Source organism: Oryctolagus cuniculus, chromosome 6 (assembly GCF_051225735.1).
Source record: "Oryctolagus cuniculus isolate XC-2025 breed Fujian yellow rabbit chromosome 6, ASM5122573v1, whole genome shotgun sequence".
Taxonomy (NCBI): Eukaryota; Metazoa; Chordata; class Mammalia; order Lagomorpha; family Leporidae; genus Oryctolagus; species Oryctolagus cuniculus.
The window spans coordinates 17151522-17177354 of record NC_142872.1 but is presented as its reverse complement, the minus strand read 5'-3'; the positions used below and the strand labels follow the sequence as shown (position 1 = coordinate 17177354).

Here is a 25833-nt window from a genome sequence, read left to right as displayed (position 1 = left end):
GCACTTCCGGCGGCGCGGCGGCCGCTCGGGCGCCCCCGCGCGGGAGCCGGCGGCGCGGCAGCTGGCGTGAAGGCCGGGGCGCGGGGCTCCCGCCTGCGAGCCCGTCCTCGCCGTGTGTGCGGGGGCGGCGGCCCGGGGGTCCCGGCGTGGCCTGGCTGCCCCGGGCAGGTGCACCCGGAAGGAGGCGTCGCCCCTCGAGGCCCGGGTGCGGCTGCCCCGGGCAGGTGCACCCGGAAGGAGGCGTCGCCCCTCGAGGCCCGGGTGCCCGCGCACCGCCGCACCTCCCTGGTGAGCGGTGCTGCTGAGTATCTTCTACCCGCTGTTTGGCATGTGCGTGTGTCCTTCGTGTTGAACGTCGGAATTTTTCCCTTTTCACTGAATTATAAGCATGGCATCCCTGCTCTGGAGACCCCTTGTTGAACATCTGATCTGATTGGAGTTGTACCCTGCTCCCTCCGTGTCTGTGGCTCGCTCTCACATCTGATCAGTGTCCTTTGAGGAGCCATGATGCAAAGTCTCCTTTATGGGTGGTTTCCTTGTGTGCGTTTTGTGTCCCAGGGGCACAGAATAGCCCAGTGCTTTTCAACCTGGGGCTGTTTCCTTCTGCAGGGGACGTCTGGCGTCGTCTGGAGATCTTTTCAGTTGCTGTGCGTTGGGGGTGATGCTGACACGGGGGGCCAGGCCAGGGTTGCACCTCAGCATCCTATAATGCACACAACAGCGCCCCGCAACGAAGATGCTCTCCTGTGTTTTCTCTCGAAGTTTTCACGTTTTTGGGTCTGTGGTCTGTTTTGAGTTAATTACTATATACGGCTTGCAATAAGAGTCAAGAATCTGGATTTGTGTGCGTGTGTGTGTATGTGTAACTGTCCAATTAGTAGACCACTGTTTGTTGAAAAGACTACTTTTTCCTCTTTGAATTTCCTGTGCTCTCTATTCTGCTCCGCTGATCTTTATGCCTGTTTTACACCAACCAATGTGATGCTTGATTACTGTAGATTTAAAATAATGTTAAAGTTATACGGGTTTTTTTGGAAAAAATATCTTAGCTATTCCAGATTCTTTGCAATTCCTTTTTAAATTTCTAACCTGGTGCACCACAATGCTGGCCCTTTTTTTTTCTTTTCTTTCTTTCTTCTTTTTTTTAAAAAATATTTATGTGTGTGTTCATTTTACGGAGGCAGAGGGATGGAAGAAGGGAGAGACAAAGAGGTCTTCCATCCACTGGCTCACTCTCCAAATGGCTGCAGTGGCTGGGGCGGGTCCAGGCCAGGAAGCCAGGAGCCAGGAGCTTCTTACGGGTCTACCAGATGAGTGGCAAGAGCCCAAGCACTTGGGCCATCTTCTGCTGCCTTCCCCAGCGGATTAGCAGGGAGCTCGATTGGAAGTGGTGCCCGTGAGGGGTCTGGCATTGGGCAGCGATTTAACCCACTGTGTGACAGTGCCGGCCCCAGGCATCACACATTGTCAAGGAGCAGTTCTCATGATGCTGGGCTCCTTGACAACCAGATGGGCAGTTGGTGTCTTGGCCAGAGTCCAGCAGTTTGCAGGATGACTTGGGAGGCCGTCTCTGCAGGTAATTTCCCTGTGAAACAGGAGCCCAGCCTTCTGCTGTAGAATCATTTTTTGTGAGCCTGGTAGTACAAGTTTTCCCAGGACAATAGTGTCATTGACTGATGTGGTGTGAATTTTCCCTCCAGATGTTTGTGGGTTGGAGGCATGGTCCTAGTGTGGCAATATGGGAGGCAGTGGCTTACTGGGGAGATCCTTGGGTCATGGGGGTGTGGCTCTCAGGAGGGAATATCGGTATGTTCTTAGACTTGTATATATAAATCATATGGAATCAGTTGAAAATCAATTAAAATTGAGCCCAGTGCTGTGGCGTAGCAGATAAAGCTGCTGTCTGAATTACTGGCATCCCGTATGGGCGCTGGTTCCGTCCTGATGTAGTAGGATTCGTGTACCAAGACAAGACACCAAGGGCTCTTAATGGGAAAGTAGTCTTTTATTATGCTGGCATAAGGCCCGAGTGGAATTTCTTATCCAAAAGCCTTGAACAAAGTTTTCTCTTATAAATGGTTTTAGCCTTGTTGTCTCCCTTATAAGGTCACCTACATACATTTGATTGGATAGTTTAATATTACGTGGCAGCCACGAGATTGATACAGTATTGCCCATGGGAATGTAGTTACTGAAGATTTGTTTTTCCCACACCCACACTGAGCTGTAAGCTGTCTGGCAAGGGTTAACCATCATTGCTCTGTACTAACAAGCAGAACCTAAAATGGTTACATATGAGCAGAGAGGGACCACAGTTCAAAGTCACAGGCAAGCAGATAACAACTACATTTCATCCCCAGGACAGATGGCTCCCTTTTTCTTCTAGCCTTGGGAAGGCCTCTACCGCGACTTTGATCATGTTAGAAACAAGTCTCATTAAAGCACAGAGGCCTCTGCCACACTTGGTGCTCCACTTCCAATCCAGCTCTCTGGTGTGGCTGGGACAGCAGTAGAAGATGGCCCAAGTCCTTGGGCCTCTGCACCCACATGGGGAGACCGGGAAGAAGATCCTGGCTCCTGGCTTTGGATCGGCCCAGCTATGACCGTTAACACCAACTGGGGAGTGAACCAGTGGTTAGAAGACACCTCTCCTCTCCTCTTCCCTCTCTTGTTCTTGGTGCTCTTTCTCTCTCTCTCTCTGCTTCTGCCTTTCTCATCTCTGCCTTTCATATAAAATAAAATTAAGTTAATTAAAATGAAAATGAAATAAAAAATAAGCTAGAGAGGAAAAAAAAAAAAAAAGCCTGAGCCTGACGCTTGAATCTGTGGCTTTGTGTTTTGCAGTGTGATCCATGCTTCCCAGTTACACTCATGCCGTTGTGACGCCTTTAATCTTCCCCTGGAGGCCATATCAATGGGACTCTGACCTTGAAGTCTGGACACACAGAACTGTAAGTTAAAGAGATCTCTGTTCTTTATAAAGTTAGTCTGTCGTAGGTATTTCCATACAGCAATACAAAACCAGCTAATACACTCACCCCTGCTCTGACAAACCAGATTCTGAATTTTGCAGTTGAAATGCAGTCCTGGGTGCTGGCTGTTTCACTAATTTCATGTTTCTTTGGGGCAAACAGACCGGGTCGGTCATATTCCTCTGCCTCCTGGCCAACTCTCTTGGAACATGAAGGCTGCTAGCCTTCAGGGAGGATGGCCTGAGCTCAGGCCTTTGTGCCTGTGCTGTGACTTCAGAGTCCTTCAGCCACCACCCATGATGCACAAATCATTAGAAAAGCACGACTGGCTATTTGCAAACTCTGCCACTGTTTTTATTAAGTCTTTTTTTTTTTTTTTAAGATTTATTTATTTGAAAGGCAGAGTTACAGAGAGAAAGAGGCAGAGGCAGAGAGAGAGAAAGCTCTTCCATCTGCTGGTTCACTCCCCAAATGGCCCCAACTGCCAGAGCTGGGCCTATACGAAGCCAGGCGACATGAACTTTTTTCAGGTCTCCCACGCGAGTGCGAAGGTCCAAGGACTTGGGCCATTTTCCGCTGCTTTCCCAGGCATATTAACAGGGAGGTGAATCGGAAGTGGAGCAGCTGGGACTCGAACCGGCACCCATATGGGATGTCAGCACTGCAGATGGTAGCTTTACCCACTAGGTCATAGCGCTGGCCCCCACTCTGCCACTTTTCATACAGGGCTGACACTAAGTGCCCTGAGTTCAGAAAGTTTACATTCATAGAGGGCCTTGCAGTTTTCAAAGTGCTTTCATATATGATTTTTTAAATTCCATCCCCTCCTGCTCTGCCCCATCAGAATCCATCATTTCCGATTTTTCCTGGACTCCCTTTGGGCAGGGCTAAGTGAGTGTTCAACAACGGAGGTAGTGGAGAGCTGCAGTCCCTGTTTTCAGTGTGGACAGCTGCTGGTGCTGGTCTTCCCAGAACTGCTTTGGGAAGGTGGCCACGAGAGTCTCTTCTGACTTCGTGAGGAAAAGGAAGTGGCCATCCCTGGAAGGTATCACACGTTGCTCCTAAAATTTAGTGCCTCTGAAAATGTCTCTTTGTTTTGTGGAGTCGAGTGGAAGAGAGCAGGAAGGGTGTGGTGTCTGATATGTTTACAAGGAGTCTTGCTGGCTGGCCGAATATCACGAACAGTTGGTTAAGCCATCTGAGAGTGAAAATGAGGAAACCTAGTGTGCCAGTCCTTGGGTCGTAGGTGGTCATCCACGGAGATCAGTGAGGTCAGACAGCGTGGGTGCGCGGGGTGGGTTATTCCTGTGAATGGACCTGAGCCTGGCACAGCGCTAGGCACTGCGGGACAGCGGTGAGTCCGAGACGACACTTGCCAAAACAGGGAGAAGAAATGCCCTGCAAAGGAGGCATCGTTCACTAGGTGCTCTTTGATTAGGCAGAGAGGCACTGCAGACAACTTTGGTTTTCCTTTGGAATACAGCTATTTTTAACGTCTACAAGGTTATCTAGTTAGCCTGCAGCGAGGCTAAGTCAAAGTGAATCAGATCATTTTTGCCTGGTTTATACCTTCTGTTGTATTTTAACACTGTGATACTTAGTGTAAATGAATACTTTTCTACACTACGAGGCTTTCTATTTTTATGGAAAATGATCTAAAATTTTTTAAATATTTGAGGTAATTTAGCAGTATTTTCAACTGTGTGCCAGTACTGAGAAGAAAAATCCTTTTATGTATTGAGTTCCCTATGGTTGCCTCTATTTTAAAATAAAAATTAAAGAAGGAGAGGAAGCATCAGTCTCTGTAGCGTTCGCGGGGACGACGCCGAGTGCAGAGGAGACCCCGGCTCTCTGAGGGAACCCATGAAGCTCCTGCTTGAAGGCCCAGGCCAGGAAGGGCTGTGCGGGAGGAGCCAACAGCAGGCCCAGACCCCTTGGCCGGGCCGCGAAGTAAGATTTTGGAAAAGTGCTTTGGGAGTTAATCAGATTAGCGGCTTGAGGCGCCCACTGATTTATTTGAGAGCGCATGCGTATTTTCTACGCACAAGCCCATCCTTCGGCACGTTCGGGTTTCCCTCATGCCGGCCCGCCCTATCAGAGCGGACCCCGGCCACACAGGCCCGGCAGCCACGCCGGCGCCCACCCGCTCCTGGCGTCCCTCCCCAGAGCGCGGCATTCCCCGCGCTTCCCGCCCGCCCGCCGCGCGGCCATTGTTCCAGGCCGGAATCCAGCCCCAAACTCCGCCCGAAGACCCGGGAGGGTGGGCGGGGCGCCGGCGGGGGGCGTGGCCGGTCCCGTCCAATCGGCGCTCCCGGCCGGGGGGGCGGGTTCCTACTTCAGCCGCTCCCCGCGGCGCAGGCGCGGCCGCACCGCGAGCGCTCAGTATGTGGCGTCTGTCCCGAGCGCTGTGCGTGCGCGCTGCCAAGACCGGCCAGCTCCCCGGACCCTGCAAGAGGCCCGCCGCCTTCATGTCCACCCTGTTGATCCAGCAGCCGCAGTACGCTTGGCTCAAAGAGCTGGGGCTCCGCGAGGACAACGAGGGCGTGTATAATGGAAGCTGGGGCGGCCGGGGAGAGGTAGGCGGCCGCCGGGGCCATCTCAGCCGGGGCCCTCGCGGACCCTCGCCGCGCTGCTGCCGCTGGGACCGACTCGGGAGGTTTGACGCCCCGCGGCAAACCCTGGGTGCCTGGGAGCTGGCGGCGGGCTCCGCCCCGCGCCGTATGGCAGAGGCTCGGGCTCTGCGGGGCGCATCGGTCTCCGGTGAGCCCGCCTGCAGCCCCGCCGCAGCCAGGGTGATGTTGGCCTCCTCGCTCAGGCTACGGCTTGGCGAGCTCAGACTCGCTGCACCTTGCAGCAAGCCCTTGGGGGCGGCGTGCTCCGCCGTGCGGTGTAGCCCGGAGCGGAGCGTCGTGCCTGGCGCCCGGTTCCTGCTCAGTAAAACGTCCCGGAGCCCGAGGCAATGTGAAGGCCCGGTTATCACAGCCCGGAGTTCTAAAGGACAGCCGCACATCCCCTAAGAAAGTGTGCTGTGACATTCACCAAACCTTGTTGTCCATGGACGGACGAGTCTTGCTGGTGCTGGTCCTAGGCTGTGGGAGATGGAGTTTGCTCTCCCAAACGCCCGTGTGGCTGGGGTTTTGTCTTCTTGGATACAATGCCGGCTTCTGGAGTCCTTTTTGCTTGCGCTTGAGTCTTCCCTGACCCGAGACTGCCCTGTTTGTGTGCAAACCCGCCTTTCCCGTGGCTGTCTGCGTGTTAACTTACCTTCTGACCGGAGGGTGGGCAGCCCTTACCAGTTACGTTTTCCCATATGTGATGGCCGTCTTCTCATTTCAAGGTTATTACCACCTACTGTCCTGCTAACAACGAGCCAATTGCACGAGTCCGACAGGTAAGCTTTTAGGGTTCAAGCCGCTGCCAGGACCCTTGGCTGGATTTCCTTAGGGGCAGTACCGCAGTAGGAATGCGGAGAACAATATGTTTGTCTTTCATTGGGCATCCATGGATGTCTGGGAGAGACTCCACTCTTCCGGCTGGGGTGGTGGGCCCTAGGAAAAGGGGACCTCCCAGGGGACGATGGCAGGGTCCAGGGAGGGCACTGTTCAGCATCGCTGAGGGTTTTGCTGGAGTGGAGGTTCTGATCCCTCAAGTCTAGCTCTGCATTTATCACTGGATTCCAGGCAGGTTTTGGGAAACATAGACTATGGAAATCATTTTCAGCTATAAATCTTAGGGACACCCAGAAATTTATCTGGGTCTCTTAAAAAAAATCCTGTGTGTTCTAAAAAATATCACTGCCTTTTCCTATTTCCATTCTCTCTCCCTGCTTCTTGATTCAGGCCAGTGTGGCAGACTACGAAGAAACCGTAAAGAAAGCGAGAGAAGCCTGGAGAGTCTGGGCGGATGTAAGTATGGACTTGGTTAACTGAAGCCTAGCAGAGGTCAGCTGTCATGGTTGTGATAAGACACATGTCCAGGGAGCCCAGGTCTGTGCTGCTGCTGCAGTGTGGGCCCTTGGGGGCTGTGGTCCACTCCTCTGCTGGATTCCTGTCTTTGTCTTTCCCTTACGTGGCGTTCAGTGAACAGGTGATTTTAAGTGGATTAGAGCTCTGAACTGTTGTAGTACAAACTCAGGATATGGAAACTTTTTTTTTTCTGCACAGAAGTTTCTTGAATCTGTATCTGAACAACTAGAAAAAGATTGGAAGAGCTGTGCTAAACATACCTGTCTGTTCCTTCTGCCAGCTAGACCTGGGAGGAGTGTCTCACAGTGGATCAGCATTCCTGGTGCTGAGAGCAGCAGCGGGGGCGCTTTCTTGCTCGGGGCTGGGCGTCCACATTCCTTGATTGCCTGTTCAGGCTTTGTTGAGACAGAGTCTGCACCAGGCCGTTAACTGAGCAAGTGTGACAGTGGGCAGGTGCTGGGCTGGGCCACACTGGCCAGTTGTGAGGTAGTGGCCACCAACAGGGATGGCCTCGATTTCCCAATCCCCTTTGCTCCCTCCATCCTCGGAGTGCCTTCCTTCTGTGGTTACATGAGTTAATCATTTAAAGTGCTTGGAGGTGAGCCCAGCACATGGCAAGTCTGAGTGCATCCAAGGGGTTACAAACCCGCTTGCTGCTGGGTTTGGCTCTGCTGAGTCAGTGATTGGAGGGACTGGCTGGGGTGGTTGGAGAGGGGCTGAAAAATCTCCGGGAGAGCCCTGGGGGGCTGTAGTTTTGTCTTTACCCAAGAGGCCATCTTTGTGGGGAGAACATCTTTCCTCTGCTTTAATTCTGAATGTGCTAGCTTCAGGGTTCTGTTACACAGGAAACATAAACTGTATCCTTGAGTAGAAAAATAACATTTCCAAGCAGTGTGCTAAGTACACGTCACCCTGCCTGGGTGGACAGGAGTGTCCAAAGCAGTGTCATTTGCTGTTTTAAATTCCCTTTCTGGTGGTGAAAGCAGTCCGTATTCCTTGTTAAGGGAAAAAAAAGCTGATTGCAATAAAGCAGGTTCAGTAAATTAGTAAATCAGGTTTAGTCTCCTTACCGCAGCCTCCTCAACACCAGTTGGTTATTAGAATTAAGATTGGGTGCCTTTCCTTCCAGTCTCAGGGGTATGTTACATAAGTGTGATTATTTGTTAAAATTATTTTTATTTTTTTTGAAAGGCAGAGTTAGGGAGAGACAGACAGATCTTCCATCTGCTAGTTCACTTCCCAAGTGGCCAAAGCCAGGAACCAGGAATTCCATCCAGGCCTCCCACTTGGGTGACAGGAGTCCCCATAGTTTGGTTATCTTCTGCTGCTTTCCCAAGCGCATTAGCACGGAGCTGGGTAGGAAGTGGAGCAGCTGGGACTTGGACTGATGCTCATATGGAATGCTGGCATTGCAGGCGATGGCTTAATCCTCTGTGTTACAGTGCTGGCCTCATGAATATTGTTTTTTTTTCTTTGTTAATCAGTATATTAAGGAGACATTCATACATTTCAAGAATTGCTTAAATTCTGATACCCAGATTTTAAGCAGGTGAACATGACTTTTAAACATACAATTAAAGCTATTCATAATTTGCTATACTACCAGCATTAAATGACAGTTACTTTGGAGCATAAGTCAAATGGTTTAAAGTAAGCCTGTAACACCTAAGGAATACCTTCCTATATTATACATGCAAATTATTTTCTCCACATAAAGGTCTCTTTAATTTCTAAATTATCCAGCTCTAGAAGTCACTACTCAGGGGCTTATCATGGTCCAAAAAGGGGACTGGTCAACATACTTTATATATATGTTTTTATATATATTTATATATATATGTATACTTAAAAAGATGGCATAGAAGGGAATGCAATTCTAGAAGTACAAGCCCTTAAGAAGCAGCATATTACAAACCCCTTCTTAGAAAGTGATTTCTGTCCCTGATATCACAGGCTAAATTATGTATTATGCCATCTTTAACAGTTGAGGCAATAGTATAAATGCAGAATTGGCATCACAATGAATCCCATTTAATACAAATAACTAGACAGACCAACACTTCTCTGCAAATTAATTTCTGATTGCCAGTTAAATAGTTTTAATTCCATAAGCTTAACAGTGAAGGGTCAGACACTGAAGCCAACACATACACCTAGCATTTCAGTCTAAGCTTGTCCATGTAGACAGCTGAAATTAATTACAATGTATGGCTAACAAATGCTAGGGGAACTTTTTTAAAATTAGGTTTTTACAAGTATTTCATCTTGCACACTGAAGTCGTCATACATACAGGGCAAAGTCAGAGCTTTTATATTTGCGTTTATTCTTCACTTAACTTTTAAAACACTACTATAGTTGAATATTAAAAACAATAGCAAGTAGTGAGCTATTACGGTTATAGTCCTTCACTCATCCATCCAGTGCTGCATACAAAATGCCAGCAGTGCCTTCTTCACTGGCCGCACGCCCTCTGGGATGATGTTCATCCTCCTCCTGTGCTGCTCCATTATAATGGATTTGGATCCATTTCATCAGTCTTCTACTTCCTTCTTCTCAGGGAGAAGTTTTTCCAGCAAAGAGAGTTTATCAGGAGAGAGAAAGCCATTTTCAGGGAAGTTTACCTTGAATTCAATGATTAGGCGACCCTTTTCATAAGGTCTACGATAAATTGGCATGCCTTCATTTAGCACACACTTGATATCTCCGTGCTTGGCAATCTGACCTGGATGAAAGGTGATGACTGTGGTTCGGCTGACAAGAGTGGATATTGGCTTTTGGAAACCACGTAATGCTTCGACCAGTTGTATGTCCATACACATAAAAAGGTCTTCTGATTGCCTAGTAAAAACAGCATGGTCCTTCTGATCTAACACAATGATAATATCTCCTGGCTGCAGTCGTGGTTCTTGGTCTCCTTCACCATGGAATGTTATCTTCTGGCCATCTTTCATGCCTTTGTCAATATGAACTTCTAGAATTTTCTTCTCTCGAACTGTTTTCCTTCCCATTGCAGCTTTTACATCTATCTTTAGGTCAGATGCGTTCCCCATGGCCCTGGCACTCCGTGCATACAGACTGAATCTGCTGCACCATTCCAGGTCCTATCTGATGAATCCTTATTTGCATTCCAGTACCTCGGCAATTGGGACAGCACTCTACTGCTCCTTTCTTCCCACCTCGGCCTTCACTTTTGTCACAAATCACAGTCTTCTGTAGAGCTAGTTTCCTTGTTGCACCACTATATAAGTCGATGGTTGATGAACCACATTTTTACCTCTCTGTTCTCTCTGCATCCTTCCTCCTCCTCCAAAAAACTTATCCCACAGGGGCGCCAAACCACCACCTGCTCCACCCTCCTTAATTGGTTGTTCTCCTCCTTTGTCATATAATTCCCCTTTCTTTGCATCAGAAAGAACTTGAGAAATCTATTTGACCTTCTCTCCTTCATTTGGATTCTTATCAGGGTGGTACTTTAAGGCCAATTTCCTGTAAGCCATTTTCAGTTCTTCCTGGGTGGCATTGGGTTTGACCCCAAAACATCATAGTAAGTGGTTTCTTTCACCATTTTCTACTGCAGCCGGCGCGAGCGGGCTGAGGCCGGTGTGGGGGAGCGGGAAGGAGCGCGGACTGTGCGCAGCTTGGGCAGTTGCTGCTCCTCCGCTTCTCACCGAGTGTTCTGGAAAGTTCCGTTATTTTTTTAAAAATTTATTTATTTGAAAGTCAGAGTTACACAGAGAGAACGAGAAGCAAAGAGAGAGAGAGAAAGAGAGAGAGGGGTCACTCCCCAGCTGGCCAGAACTGCACTGATCCAAAGCCAGGAGCCAGGAGCTTCTTCCGGGTCTCCTACACAGGTGCAGGGGCCCAAGGACTTAGGCCATCTTGTTTCCCCAGGCCACAGCAGAGAGCTGGATTGCAAGTGGAGCAGCCAGGACTCGAACCGGCACCCATATGGGATCCTGGCAGTACAGGGGGTGGCTTCACCTGCTATGCCATAGCACTGGCCCCTATTATTATTTTACAGATCTCTACTTATTTTCATCTACTTGAAGGAGCAACAGAGACAGGGAAGGAGAACGCTTCCATCTGTGGTTCACTCCCTAGATGCCACAGCAGCCAGATCAGGGCCAGGTTGAAGCCAGGAACCTGGAACTACATCTGGATTTCCCACCTGGGTGGCAGTGGTTACAAGCACTTTTTTTTTTTTTTAAAGATTTATTTATTTATTTGAAAGTCAGAGTTACACAGACAGAGGATAGGCAGAGAGAGAGAGAGGTCTTTCATCCGATGGTTCACTCCCTAGATGGCCGCAACAGCTGGAGTTGCACCGATCCCAAGCCAGGAGCCAGGAGCTTCTTCTGGGTCTCCCACGTGGGTGCAGGGGCCCAAGGACTTGGGCCATCTTCTACTGCTTTCCCAGGCCATAGCAGAGAGCTGGATAGGAAGAGGAGCAGCCGGGACTAGAACCGCCGTCCATATGGGATGCCAGCGCTTCAGGCCACACTGCCGGCCCCTGGTTACAAGCACTTTAACCACCACCTGCCACCCACTGGGTTGTGCATTAGTGGAGAGCTGATCAGGAGTGGAGGTGTTGGGACTTAAACCAGCACTGTGATATGGAAAGAGGGAGTCCCAAGCAGCAGCTTATCCCACTGTACCACGAAACCTGTCCCCATAGCTGTGATTATTACACAAACATCTATATGGTGTGTGTAAAATTTTGTAATCAGTGATTGCATTCTATACCATACTACAAAGCTACTCCATAATTTTTATAATCAGTTTTCTTGTCCATATACTGGTTTTTTGAATTAGAGAACTTATTTTTAGAGCAATTTTAGAGTTTCTGAAAAGTGAGCAGAAAGTAGAGTTTCCAAATCTCCAGTCCCCCACCTCCTCTACAACTTTTCCCCGTCATCATTTTTTTTTCAAGATTTTTTTTTTATTTATTTGAAAGAGTTACACAGAGAGAGAAGGAGAGGTAGAGAGAGAGAGGTCCTCCATCCGCTGGTTCACTCTCCAGTTGGTTGCAATGGCCAGAGCTGTGCCGATCCGAAGCCAGGAGCCTCTTCCTGGTCTCCCATGTGGGTGCATTGGCCCAAGGACTTGGGCCATTTTCTACTGCTTTCCCAGGCCACAGCAGAGAGCCGAATCAGAAGTGGAGCAGCCGGGACTCGAACCGGCACCCATATGGGATAGCTTTACCCGCTACCCCACAGCACCGGCCCCCCTGTTATCATTAACAGGTACCTTTGTTCCAGTTGATGAGTCAGCACAGATTCATTATTCTGAACTAAGGCACATAATTTGTGTAGGTCTGCTCTTTCCATACTCTCTGAGCGGTAATGCAGTTTCGTAGTGATTGTTGACCAGAAACACCTTTGTAGGGCAGATACAAACAACAAGAATCAGAAGCCTGTTGGAGTTCAGAATTTGGTCTTTTGCTGAACTGGCTCATTAGCCTGTCTTTGTCTTGCCCTGGAGGCTGTAGCTGGCAGTGTGCTCTGCTGTTTTGGTTGCCAGGATTTTCGCATTCAGGATCTCACTTGGCAGTGGGCTCTACTGCACAGTGGTGCCAGCTCCCGTCCTGGGCTAGGATCCCTGTTGGATCCCCCTACCTGAGGTGGGGCTGCTTCTGCTTGTGTACTTGCCTGTGTTAGGACAAACCACTCTTCTGTGTAGTTCATCTGAGTTAAGTCTAGATTTTTTCAAGAGCATTTACTTTTGTGCTTTTACTTTTTGAAAGTATTTATTTATTTATTTATTTGAAAGGTGGAGTTACAAAGAAAGAGAGAGAGGGATAGACAGGGGGCTCTTCCATCTGCTGGTTCACTCCCCAAATAGCCACAATGGCTGGGGCTAGGCCACGCTGAAGCTGAGAACCAGCAGTTGATCTGGGTCTCCCACGTGGGTGCAGGAGCCCAAACACTGGGGCCGTCTTCTGCTGCTTTCCCAGGTGCGTTAGCAGGGAGCTGGGTTGGCAGAGGAGCAGCTGGAACACGAACCAGCACCCTCGTGGAATTCTGGGGTTGTAGGTGGTGGCTTTACCCATTATACCACAACATTACCAACTCCTCAAAGGCAACATTTATTTTAAGAAAAGTGGAATGAAGATATAAGCATATGGAAAAGTCATTTATAAACCCGAGTTCTTTATTGACCCTGGAGAACCTTGGCGGGAACACTGGGACTTGCAGCTTTCCTGCACGGGCCTGCTTCAGCCTAGGCTGGTGCTGTGTGTCCTCTTTGGTGAGAGACGGCTGCGCTCACTGCTCCCTCTCTCGAGGTCAGAGGGGGGCCATCACCAAGTGCAGAAACAAACAGCAGCTAACTGGTAGCTCTAACCCCTGTGTCTCAGTATTTTTTTTCCAAAACTTGGCTAATATGAGGACACTTCACCAAGTTTGTGGAAAAATAGGATTGAAAGGTAAGTTCATTTGGGTTTGAAATTTTTTAGAAATCCATGCATAGTTTGTTTATAACAATATCTATTTTTCATGAACTTTTTTTTTTTTAAAGATTTAGTTATTTGAAAGGCAAAGTTGCAGAGAGAGAAGAGCGAGAGAGAAAGAGGAAGAGACAGAAATTGATTTTCCATCTGCTGATTCATTCTCCAAATGACCAAATGGCTGAGCCAATCCAAAGCCAGGAGCCAAGAATGTCGGCCAGGTCTCCCACATGGGTGCAGGGGCCCAAACGGTTGGGCCGTCTTTTGCTGCTTTCTCAGGCACATTAGCAGGAAGCTGGCTTGGAAGTGGAACAGCTAGGACTTGAACCAGCGCCTATACAGGATACTGGCGTTGTAGGTGACGGTTTTACCTGCTGTGTCACCACGCTGGCCCCTTTCCATGAATTTTTCAGACTGTGTCTACTGCCCTTGGTGCTTGTAGCTCGCTCTGCAGTGGCTGCCTTTAATGTCTGCTCTGAGTGTGACTTCCTAGATGAAGTGTGCTGGGTTAAGGACTCCTGTTGGCCTCTCTGGGGGTTGGGAGGTGGTGGGTGGAGTGTGTGTGTGTGTGTCCTGGTGGGGGGGAAGGGAATGTGTCTTGTTGTGTGCTAGGAGGATACAGGATTTGTGCTGATTCAGTTATCATAAGCAGTTTTTGTTTTTTCTTTCCAAGAGAGCATATGTATCATAAAAATGTCAGACTCTGCAGACACAAAATGTGAAGAATTGAATTCTGTTGAATTTCTACTCCCTGGATATTATTGCTGTTAACAACTTGGTATATATTGTTCAAAATTTAACTGAAAGTTTACTTACCATATGCATGATTTTTCAAACTTTCTTTATCCTTTTCCAACTTTTAAATGTTTTTCCTTAATCTAGTTCATTCTTTTTAGGGAAGATTGTGTTTTATGGCTTTTCCATAATTATGCAATCTTATGCTGATGGGGCTCTAGATAGTTTTTGTTTTTTTCTACCAACAACTGTACTGTAAGGGCATTGCTGTACTTATACTGTCTTTATTTTTAAGAATTTACTAATTTGAAAAGCAGAGTGATAGAGAGCAAAGGAGAAACACAGAGAAAGAGAACTTCATCCACTGGTTCATCCCCAACTGATCACAATGGCTGGGGCTGGTCCAGCCTGAAGCCTGGAACCTGGAACTCCAACCCGGTTTCCCATGTGGATGTCAGGGGCCCAGGCACTAGGCCCACCAACTGCTGCTTGCCCGGGTGCATTAGCAGGGAGCTGGATAGGAAGTGGACCAGCTGGGACTTGAACCAGCCCTCCTGTGGGACGTCAGCATTGCAGGTGGCGGCTTACCTATCTGTGCCGCAGTGCCGGCACCTGCATCTCTTACTTAATACAGCGCAGCCTGTACTCTTCGTCCCCCAAGCCCCAGTGCTTCTGTGCCCCTCCCCAGGGCATTTTTATCCAGTACTTGTATTCCCAGCTGCCCAGGCCCGGGACCCTGGAGCTGTCCTCAGTTCTTCCGTGTCCCTCATCTGTTCTGTCAGTGGTTCCCCCAGTGAACTCTACGTCAGAGCAGATCTGGAATCCATTTTTTGTCTTCCTTGTTATAACTGCAATTAGAAGTCCCTGTAATCTTTTGCTAGGCTACCATAATGTGTTTTTAGTTGACCTTTCTGCTTCTTCTCTTTCCCCTTTAATTCTGTACCCATCAGTGTTGTTAAAGATACAGCAAACCAGCTAATGCTGTGCCTTAAATCCCCTGAAGCGGGAGTGGGAATTTGGCCTATGGTTAGGACACCGAGGTTGTGCATCGGGGTACTTGAGTTCCGCTCCCTGCTCTGGCTCCAGATTCCAGCTTGCCATCAGTGCCATCCTGGGGGCCAGTGGTGTCAGCTCAAGTGAGAGGGATCCTGCTGTCCATGCGGTAGACCTGGATGGAGTTCCCCCTTCAACCTGTCCCTGAGTACCTGGGGAGTGAACCAGCAGATGGAAGACCTCTCCCCTTACGTGGGGTAGATTCCAGCTGGGTGGACCGGCCTTCCCAGTTGGCCCCTTTGATTGTTACAGGGATCCCACCTACAGGGTTGTTATTTTCCCCGAGAAGAATATTCTCGTGGCTGACTTTTCCTGCTTTTTAGGTTTCGACTTCAATCTGTCCTCCATAGAGATTTTTTTTGGTAAATTAATTTATCCATTTGCCCTCTAACCTTGCTGTTTTCTCTGCCCCAGTTACCCCTCTATTTCCCATCCTCACGGCACTGATGACAGTGTGTGATTATTTGTTATCTTGTCTCAGGAGATAGTAGCTCATAAATGCCTCAGCTCCTGTGGTGGCCTCCTTGTCCAGCTGTATCAGGGTCTTTTTTTTTTTTTAAAGCTGCGCGTGATTTATTTGAAAGGCAAACTGATAAAGAGAGTGAGAAACAGAGGAAGAGAACTTGTGTCCACTGATTCATTCCCCAAATGACTACAATAGACGGGCTGGGCCAGGCCAAAGCCAGGAACCCGGAGCTCCATCGGGGCTCCCGTGTGGGTTGCAGGTACCCAGGCATTTGGGTCATCTTTCACCGCCTTCCCAGGTGCACTAGCAGGGGGCTGCATAGGAAGCGGAGCAGCCGGGATTCACACCGGCGCTCCTGTGGTATGCCGGCCCCCAGTGGATCTTTGGTGTAACTGTACTTGTTCTTTTATAGCACACACCTAATACTGTGTAACAGACACAAATTCACACTTGGAATCAGACACTGAAATTCCCTTCTTTTCTTAGATTCCTGCTCCAAAGCGAGGAGAAATAGTGAGACAGATCGGCGATGCCTTGCGGGAGAAGATTCAAGTCCTGGGCAGCTTGGTAAAGTGTTTTTGTGGTGTTGCACGCACACTCCCCTGTGAGTAGAGAAAAGCGGTCACACATTTTACACGTAAGGCTGTGTCTGTTGAGAAAAGCAATTCATAAGTTAAAAAATGATCCTTTCTGTAGAAGAAAGGTGAACACGTTGGACGGAAAAAAGCAAAGTAATTATCAGGTTTTAAAATTCTTCGGAAAAATAAGAATACACCTCCTTCAGCTCGTTACCTCCGAAAACTAGGCACACAGTATGTCCCGCCTTCCCATTCCTGAGTCTTGTCTCTCAACCTGAATTCTGGTGGAAAAATTCTGCTTGGCTATTTATTTATTTTTAGGTGTCATTGGAGATGGGGAAAATCTTGGTGGAAGGCGTGGGCGAAGTTCAGGAGTACGTGGACATTTGTGACTACGCCGTGGGCTTGTCACGCATGATCGGGGGACCCGTCCTGCCTTCTGAAAGTAAGCGTGGTCAGAGAAGCCGAAAGTTGTTCGCTGATGGGGCAGCTCCAAAACCGCTCTGGCTGGGAACCGTGTGCGGAAGAGGGGTTGCGAGTGTGTGAACGCATCTTTAACTTTGCTAAGGAATGCAAGTTAAAACAGGTGTGAATATTTAAACTGAGAACCTTTTGTTTTAAAGGTAAAACAGTGCTGGCGAGTCCACAGGTGAGAACACTGGCTTAACCCCTCTGGAAAACTATTTTAAATATACCCTAACATTTAAGACTAGTTTTAAGAATCTAATTTATAAATCATCTGAAATATGGCAAAAGTGTATGTGTAAAGATATTTATTGTGGTAACCATTAAAAAACACCAGGAATGACTTAAATGTGAAGTCATAAGGGAAAAGTTAAGCTAGTTTTGGTGTGCTAGCAGGATGCACTGAGGATAATGTTTATAAAGATTGTCTTTCCCTAGGGACACTTCTGTGGGAAGCTTGTAGTTACTTTAAAATTATATTATCATGGATTTTTTGAAGATGATATATATTCATATCAACAAATTAGAAAGGAATAAAAGGGTACCTCCCAGCTATTCCATAATATTCCACAGGTGTCCTGGATGTTTCTGATTTCCTGTGTGTCTTTCAGAGCTTTTGTTCACAAACAGGCAAATATGTATCTTTTTGGAACACAAATAGTAGAAAACTACACATTCTATTCTGTACTTAATTTCCTACTTTTTAAAAAAGATTTATTTATTTATTTGAAAGTCAGAATTATAGAGAGAGGCAGAGAGAGAGAGAGAGAGAGAGAGAGAGAGAGAGAGAGAAAAGGAAGTCTTCTATCTGCTTGTTCACTCCCCAAATGGCTGCAACGGCCAGAGCTGGGTCAGTCTGAAGCCAGAAGCCAGGAGCTTCTTCTGGGTCTGCCACCCGGGTACAGGGGCCCAAGGGCCTGAGCCATCCTCTACTGCTTTCCCAGGTCAGAGCAGAGAGCTGGATCGGAAGTGGAGCAGCTGAGTCTCAAACTGGCGCCCATATGGGATGCTGGCATTGTAGACGGTGGCTTTACCCACTGCACCACAGCGCCTGTCCCTTTATTACCTACTTTTGTTTTAGCTTTTGTTATTTTTAAAATTTGTTGTTTCTTTGAAATGCAGATGACAGAGGTCTACTGGTTTACTCCACAAATAAGTGCGACAGCCAGTGCTAGGCTAGGAGCATAGAAATCCATGTGAGTCTCCCACATGGGTGGCAGGAGTCCAGGTGTTTGGGCCATCTTCTGCTATCTTCCCAGGCACGTTAGTAGGGAACTGGATTGCAGTGAAGTAGCCGGGACTCAAACTGGCACAGGCTGCCAGTGTTGAAAGTAGTAGTTTACCCACTGTGCCACAACACTGGCTGCCACTTTTTTCCTGCTTAATACATCTTGCAATTATTTCATATTAGTTCAAACAGTATTCCTTCATCTTTGTTTAGAGCTGGCTATTTTGTTCTAAGGATGTCATAATGTGTTTAACCAGCTCTAAACAGTGGGCTTTTAAGGTTTTTTAACCTTTTTGCTATTACAAACGACAAGTCCTATGTTCTGAGTAGATTTCTTTGATGAGGTAAGTGACAGGTAATGTTTGCATTGTTGATGGAGTGAAACAGGAGACTTTGTGCACTGACCATACGGATATGCATGGATTTCAGAATGTTCTGCCCCAAAATAAAGTGATCTTAAAATTCGATTTTTCCGTGAACTTTGGGGAGCACCCTTGCATAGGGGAGGGAAGGAGGTGTGCCGAGTGACAACAGTGATTATTGTGTGGTAGAATTATTGGTAGTGGTTGCTCTCTTCTATTTTTCTGTATTTTCTAAAATTTCCATGAGGGGAATTATGACACATTTACCACCAAGAATTGATAATATTTTATTTTTTATCATTAAAAAATTTTTTTCTTTTCTGTTCTTCTTGTAATGTTGAGCAAATTCCTTACCTGCAGAGGAACTAGAGGGAGTCTTAAATGTACAGTTTTTTTTTTTTTTTTGACAGGCAGAGTGGACAGTGAGAGAGACAGAGAGAAAGGTCTTCCTTTGCCATTGGTTCACCCTCCAATGGCCGCCACGGCCGGCGCACCGCGCTGATCCGATGGCAGGAGCCAGGTACTTCTCCTGGTCTCCCATGGGGTGCAGGGCCCAAGCACTTGGGCCATCCTCCACTGCACTCCCTGGCCACAGCAGAGAGCTGGCCTGGAAGAGGGGCAACCGGGACAGAATCCGGTGCCCCGACCGGGACTAGAACCCGGTATGCCGGCGCCGCAAGGCAGAGGATTAGTCTAGTGAGCTGCGGCGCCAGCCTTAAATGTACAGTTAATGTCCTTAATTAGGTTATAACAGTGATCCTCATTATTCAAAATTAATTTTATGTTGCTGAATACTTTCAAGAGGTTTTTTTCAGTTAAAAAAGTGACATGTCAGGGTTGGTGCTGTGGTGCAGCAGGTTAAATCCCCAGCCTGCAGTGCTGGCATCCCATATGGGATCCCATATGGGTGCCAGGTTGAGTCCTGGCTGCTCCACTTCCAATCCAGTTCCCTGCTAATGGCCCTGGGAAAGCAACAGAGGATGGCTCAAATCCTTGGGCCCCTGCATTCATGTGGGAGACCCAGAAGAAACTCCTGGCTGCTGGCTTCAGATTGGCTCAGCTCCAACCATTGCGACCATTTGGGGAGTGAACCAGTGGATGAAAGACCCATCTCTCTCTCTCTGTCTCTATGTTTCTACCTCTCTCTGTAACTTTGTTTGCCTTGCCAATTTAAATATTTTGTGTTGTTTACACATACAAAATTTAAAAAGATTTATTTGAGAAGTAGAGTTATAGATGGAGGGACAGACAGAGGGAAAGGTCTTCAATACAGTGGTTCACTCCCCAAATGGCTGCAACAGCTGGAGCTGAGCCAATCCAAAGCCAGGAGCCAGGAGCTGCTTCTGGGTCACCCACATGGGTGCAGGGACCCAAGCAAGCACTTGGGCCATCTTCCACTGCTTTCCCAAGCCATAGCAGGGAGCTGGATTGGAAGATAAGTAGCCAGGACACAAACCAGTGCCCATATGGGATGCTGATGCCTCAAGCAGAAGCTTAGCCTACTGTGCCACAGCGCGGGCTACATATTTACAATTTATTTATTTATTTACTTGACAGGTGGTGGTGGGGGGAGAGAAAGAGAGGAAGGAGACAGGGCTATCCAACCTGCTGACTGTCTCCCTAGATGCTCAAGTAGCCAGTGGGTGAGGTTGAAGCCAGAAGCCAGGAACTCAGTATAAGTGTCCCACTTGGTTAGCAGTTATCTAACCACTTGAGCCATCACCTGTGCTCCTAGGTGCACATTAACAAGAGTGGAGCCAGGACTCGAACCCAGACACTGTGAGGTGCAGGTGTCCTGATCACTAGGCCAAATGTGCACCCCTACACATTTTTGAAGAAGGTCATTCATTACTCACCCTTGCAGAGGCTCTGAGTTGACTTTGGCTTCATTAATTCAAGAAGAGCTTGTTAAGTGTCTGCCAGGAGCCAAGCAGTGTCGTTGGCGGTGCTTGCCCAGGACGGCATGGTCCCTGTGCTCGTGTTAGAGTGGGAGATAAGTAAACAGTTGCAGTAGAGCACGGTGAGTGCTGTAGGCAGTGAGGGGTAGGGTGCTGAGGATGTAAGAGGGGGTTCCCCACCCGGCTTTGTGGGTGCAGTCAGGATAGGCTTCCCAGACAAGGTCATGCAAGTTGAAGCCTCGAGGAAGCGGAGGTGGAGTGTTGGTCTGAGACCTGTTTAATACAGGGGAGAAACGGCGGGGGGGGGGGGGGGGGGCTTGGCTGGCCAGCTGCCTTGCTTCTGCATAGCTGGAGGGGGTGGCGTGAGAGGAGAGGGGACAGGTGGGATGGAGAGGACACTGGGAGGGGAGCTGTCCTGTGAGCGGGTTTGGACTTCATTCCCAGCGTAGCTGCATGGCCATCCTGACACCGAGGGTCATCAACAAAGGATGACATCAGGGTGGGAGAGGGGAGCGGAGGGCAGGAGAGGAGGAGGAAGCCACTGCTAGGAGGGCCTGAGCATGCCATGCCGAGTCTGGGGTTGCCCAGTCCTGCCTGCGGTGTGGGTGTGGCCAGATGGAAGCTGGAAGCACCCTGCCTTTGCTTGGTCACCTGGAAAATAAAAACATCTCCAGTGGAGAAGAAATACACTTGCAGTGTGGGGGCTGTATTTTAGAACTTGCAAAGAGTCTGAATCATCACACTCCCTTATTTTATTTATCCCTTATTTATTTTTTAAAAGATTTTATTTACTTATTTGAGAGGTAGAGTTATAGACAGAGGGAGAGACAGAGAGAAAGGTCTTCCATCCACTGGTTCACTCCCTAGATGGCCGCAACGGCCAGAGCTGCACTTATCTGAAGCCAGGAGCCAGGAGCTTCTTCTGGGTCTCCCATGTGGGTGCAGGGGCCCAAGCACTTGGGCCGTCTTCTGCTGCTTTCCCAGGCCACAGCAGAGAGCTGGATCGGAAGAGGAGCAGCTGGGCCTAGAACCAGCACCCATATGGGATGCCGGCACTGCAGATGGAGGATTTACCTACTGTGCCACAGCGCCAGCCCCTCAGATTCCCTTATTTTTGTTCTTCACTGTTCCAGCTGCCTTTGATTAGAATAAACCCCTGTGGCATTATAAATGACTTCAAACTTTGCATTTATAATAGAAGTATTTGTGTTTGCAGTTTTCTTACGGTGAATGTATAGATAGTTCATTCAGCATATTCCTCCTTGTCTTGAATTGGAGAGGTTGACCCCGGGCTTCATCAGGCACCAAAAGAAAGTAGCCTGAAAATCAAGACTCCTGTGTTCAGGTCGTGTTCTACGCTGTGTGATCCCCTTAACACCTCTCTCAAGTGTCCTTGTCCCCCAGATGGGACCGACAGTCTCTGCAGAGTTCTGAGTAGAGGAACCGCGGATGTCATCACGGCTCACAAGGCGGTGTGGTCGTAACCGCCCTTGTTGCACACGAATCGGTGTGCTGCTGCCCCGTGGACACGCTACCAGGAAGATGATCCACTACCAGGCAACTGGAATTCCCTCCGGAATTCTGGCCTGACGTGCCTTTGTTCTGAATGGAGCGATTTTAGCCTGTGTTCCCATTGACTTCAGGTGCAGCCTAACGCATGCCTCCCCTCGTCCTCAGGACCCGGCCATGCGCTCATTGAGCAGTGGAATCCCGTGGGCCTGGTTGGCATCATCACCGCGTTCAACTTCCCCGTGGCGGTGTACGGCTGGAACAACGCCATTGCCATGATCTGTGGGAACGTCTGCCTTTGGTGAGCCCTACTTGTTTGCCCGTCCTTGCAGACGGCAGTGAGAGCACCCAGGGATACACCTTTGCTTCTGCTTGATTAGTGAAAGTATTCATGCTTTGTATCAAACTGAATGTTTCCTTTCTCTTTTCTTCAGGAAGGGAGCTCCAACAACTTCCCTCATTAGCGTAGCTGTCACAAAGTAAGTATACGTGTCTATCCTGAATATGGGAAGCTTCTGAAAGGGTGCCTGACAGACCCTGGACCATAAATCTGATGGTGTCGTATTCGTTAAAGCATGACTTTGGATAACCTCTGGCTTCTTTGATTGCAGTTACATTGTGCACTTTGTGAGTTATATCATTGAATTCACGCCTTTGGTGACTTGTCAGTTACTGACATACTGTTGAACTCTTCATAGACATTCTTGGTCACCCGGAAAATAAAAACATCTCCAGTGGAGAAGAAATATGCTTGCAGTGTGGGGGCTGTATTTTAGAACTTGCCAACAAGTTAATGGTTTTGAGAAGAGACTTTAACCCGGCTAATATTTTTATTGCTTTTCTTTAATAGGCTGTTTTTAAAAAGACAAGAAACAGAAAAAAATTAGGTGTTAGTATAATCCACTGGTTGGTCTAATACTTTTTAAAGGCATTGCATTGTTTTTTTAAAGATTTATGGGGCCAGCTCTGGGGCATGGTGGGTAAAGCTGCCAACTGTGGTGCTGGCATCTCATGTGGGCTCCGGTTCAAGTCCTGGCTGCTCCACTTCCAATCCAGCTCCCTACTAATGTGCCTGGGAAAGCAGTGGAAGATGGCATAAGTGCTTGGGTCTCTGTAACCACATGGGAGACCTGGAAGAAGCTCCTGGCTCCTTGCTTTGGATTGGCCCAGCTCCAGCTGTGGCAGCCATTAGGGGAGTGAACAAGCAGTTGGAAAATCTCAAATATAAAACAAAACAGAACAAAAAATATTTATTTATTTGAAAGAGAGAGAGACAGAAATCTTCTACCTGCTAGTTCACTCTCCAGATGCCTGTGGTGACTGGCACAGCACCATTCTGAAGCCAGGAGCCAAGAGCTTCTTCTGGGTCTCCCATGTGGGTACAGGGACCTAAGCACTTGGGTCATCTTTCATCATTTTCCCAGGCTGTTAGGGAGCTGGATCAGTAGAGCAGCTGGGACACGAACTGGCACCCAGATGTGATGCTGGCATCGCAGGTGGTAGATGTATTTGTTATGTTATACTGCTGGCACTGGTATTGTATTTTTTTTTATTTAAAAAACTGATGCTTTTAATTTACTTCTTCCCTCTGTACTACTTCTCCTCCTTCCTCCTCTCTCTCTCTTTCTAAAAGGCAGGAACAGAGGTAATAGAGATCGTCCATCCTCTGGTTCACTTCCCAAATGACCAAAACTATTAGAGCTGGGTCAGGCAGAAGCCAGGAGCCCAGAACTCATTCTGGGTCTTCCATATGAGTGACAGAGACTCAAGGACTGGAGCCATTACCTACTGCCTCCAAAGATGCACATTAACAGGAAGCTGGGGGACTGATGCTGTGGCACAGTGGATTAAAGCCCCAGCCAGCAGCATAAGCATTCTGTGTTGGTATCGGTTGGAGTCCTGCCTGCTCCACTTCCTATCCAGCTCGCTGCTAATGTACCTTGGAAAACAGCAGAGAGTGGCCCAAGTCCTTGGGCCCGTCCGTGTGCTGGTTAATTTTTGCAGGAGAATTGAAAATATTCCCTATTTTTAACAGAGTGCAATAAATAGAATTACGAGTTTGGCTGCAATGGGGCAGGCATTGTGGTGTAGTGGGTAACGAGACTGCCTGCCTCGCCAGCATCCTGTATGGTCATTGATTCTTGTCCTGGCTGCTCTACTTCCAATCCAGTTCCCTGCTGATGGCTTGGGAAAAGCAACAGAAGATGGCTCAAGTGCTTGGGCCCCTGCCACCCTTGTGGGAGGCCCATAGAAAGTTCCTGGCTCCTGGCTTTGGCCTGGCACAGCCCTGACTACTGTGGTCATCTGGGGAGTGAACCAGAGAATGGAAGCTCTCTCTATCTCTCCCTGACCGCTGGTAACTCTGACTTTCAAATAAATAAATAAATCTTAATTTTTTTTTTCTTCTGGAATTAGCCAAGCTTGGCAATGCCTCTGGGCAGCCTTCTTACACTCAGCTGACTGCTGAGGTGGTCAGATGGCCTCAGGCCCCTGTGGGCCAGTGTGCCTGGGAGGACACAGGACAGCAGTGTGGTTGCCCCGAGGACAGCATCAGGGCTTCCTCTCTGGCCTTGTCTTTGTGTCCATCATGGAGGTGTGAGCAGGTGGTGAGATCCACATTGCACAGGCGTCAGTGTTACCTCGGCTTCAAAGCCTGGGTCCCCGCAGGAACCAGACTCTCTTGTAACAGTTCTGTAGGTACAGCTTTCAGGTGCCCACAGAGGATGTGCGGTTACAAGGATCACTGCTCTCAGGGGAGGAAAAAGCATAGCGGCCCCATTGATTGTTCATAGACCGCTTATCCCAGCCCAGACACAGTGGGCCAATCAGTGGTCATTATAAGCCTGTTGTCTACGTAACACTGTTGGCAGTCTTGACACTTAACCCGCAACCCAGGGAGCAGAGACAGAGGTGAAGCTGAAGCTGGATTCGCATGCTTGAGAGGAGAGGGCTTTGTTAACCTTTACCCCAGGCACAAAGCAGAGTCCCTTTCCTTAAAAACAGTGCATCGAGTGCAGATGGAACACACGCCCTATGTCCCTGGAAGGAAGTGTTCAGCCCGCAGCCCCGTCCCAGCCGTGACAGGGGCAGTACATGACCCTCGACTGTACTGTCCTTTGGAGGGAGAAAAAATAGCCAGGAGGGTGTCTTTTCCCTGGGGTGGGAGCGGGATTTGGATCTTTTTGAAATGTAAACAGTTGGGGATACCACGTTTGGACGGTTTGTGAAAACAACTGTTCGCTGCTTTATTGCCCCTCTGGAAACGCAGAATGAGAAGGTCCTGTTTCAGCAAAAGCAGCTCCTTGCGCCAGTCCCACAGCTCACACTCAGACTTGAGTAGGCTTGATCTGTGTTTCTGAGTGTAACAGGAGTAGTGTCGGCGGTCAGAGAAAAGCGTTGTCCACAGTGCTTTGGCTGGAGGAGCTTGGGGATCCTGAGGAGAGCGTTGGGTGTGAAGCCGTGGGCACAGCTGCGGCAGGGCTCTGCAGGGCGGGCCCGGCTCCCTCTCCCGTGCTCCTGCGGCATCTCCGCTGGGTTGCCGGGACCACATGCTCTTCATCTCTCATTCTTGACCACTGCTCTCACTGAGCTGTTTGCAGAGGCGTGCTCCAGTCTCATTCGACTGCCTCTGATTCCCTTCATCTTTCTAAGATCTTGCTGCTTTCTACTGATTGGTGGATTTGTGATGGGGGAGCCCCTCCCTCCCAGCCAAGCTGAACCAGGGGTACCCTCCTAGTGTGGCAGAAAATTCCTGAAAACAACGATCGTGCGAACAGCCTGACCAATGCTTCATGTTTCCCACTTATACTCTGTGTTGGTTTTCTTTTTCCTTCTTGAGATTCTCTTAGGGAGAAAAAAGCTCTACTGCTAAATGTTTGCATAGCTCTCCTCTGGCCTGGCTTCGTGGAGCAGCAGCTTAAGACACTGCGTGCATATTCCAGTCCTGGCTTCTCTGCTTCCTTCCAGTCCAGCTCCTTGCAAATGCACCTGGCAAGCAGTGGATGATGGGTCCCAGTACGTGGGCCCCTGCCACATGCGTGGGAGGCTAGGATGGAGGTCCTGGCTCCTGGCCCGGCCCTGGCCGTTAAGGCCACCTGAGGAGAGAAGCAGTGGACGGCAGATTTCCTTCTCTCTGTGTGTGTCTCTTTCCATGATA

The 25833-nt window shown here is 48.7% G+C and overlaps 1 protein-coding gene and 1 pseudogene across 4 annotated transcripts in view; one reads left to right on the top strand and one right to left on the bottom strand.

Annotated features, from left to right (window-relative positions):
- Positions 1-213: 213 nt before the first annotated feature.
- Positions 214-25833, top strand: part of ALDH7A1 (aldehyde dehydrogenase 7 family member A1) — a 43282-nt gene continuing 17662 nt past the window's right edge. Inside the window, exons 1-9 of one of the 4 annotated variants that reach the window (XM_070076068.2) lie at positions 262-288; positions 610-777; positions 2845-2951; positions 6310-6363; positions 6812-6877; positions 16124-16204; positions 16537-16660; positions 21846-21978; positions 22112-22156. In XM_070076068.2, coding sequence (XP_069932169.1) covers positions 2853-2951; positions 6310-6363; positions 6812-6877; positions 16124-16204; positions 16537-16660; positions 21846-21978; positions 22112-22156 — 602 coding nt within the window. In that variant the 5' untranslated portion in view covers positions 262-288; positions 610-777; positions 2845-2852. Of the gene's footprint in view, positions 331-609; positions 778-2844; positions 2952-5334; positions 5549-6309; positions 6364-6811; positions 6878-16123; positions 16205-16536; positions 16661-21845; positions 21979-22111; positions 22157-25833 lie in introns of those variants that run through there. The other 3 variants (XM_070076067.1, XM_051844160.2, XM_002710171.6) reach the window with 3 other exon arrangements.
- On the bottom strand, positions 9407-10643 carry LOC108176457 (dnaJ homolog subfamily A member 1 pseudogene; annotated as a pseudogene).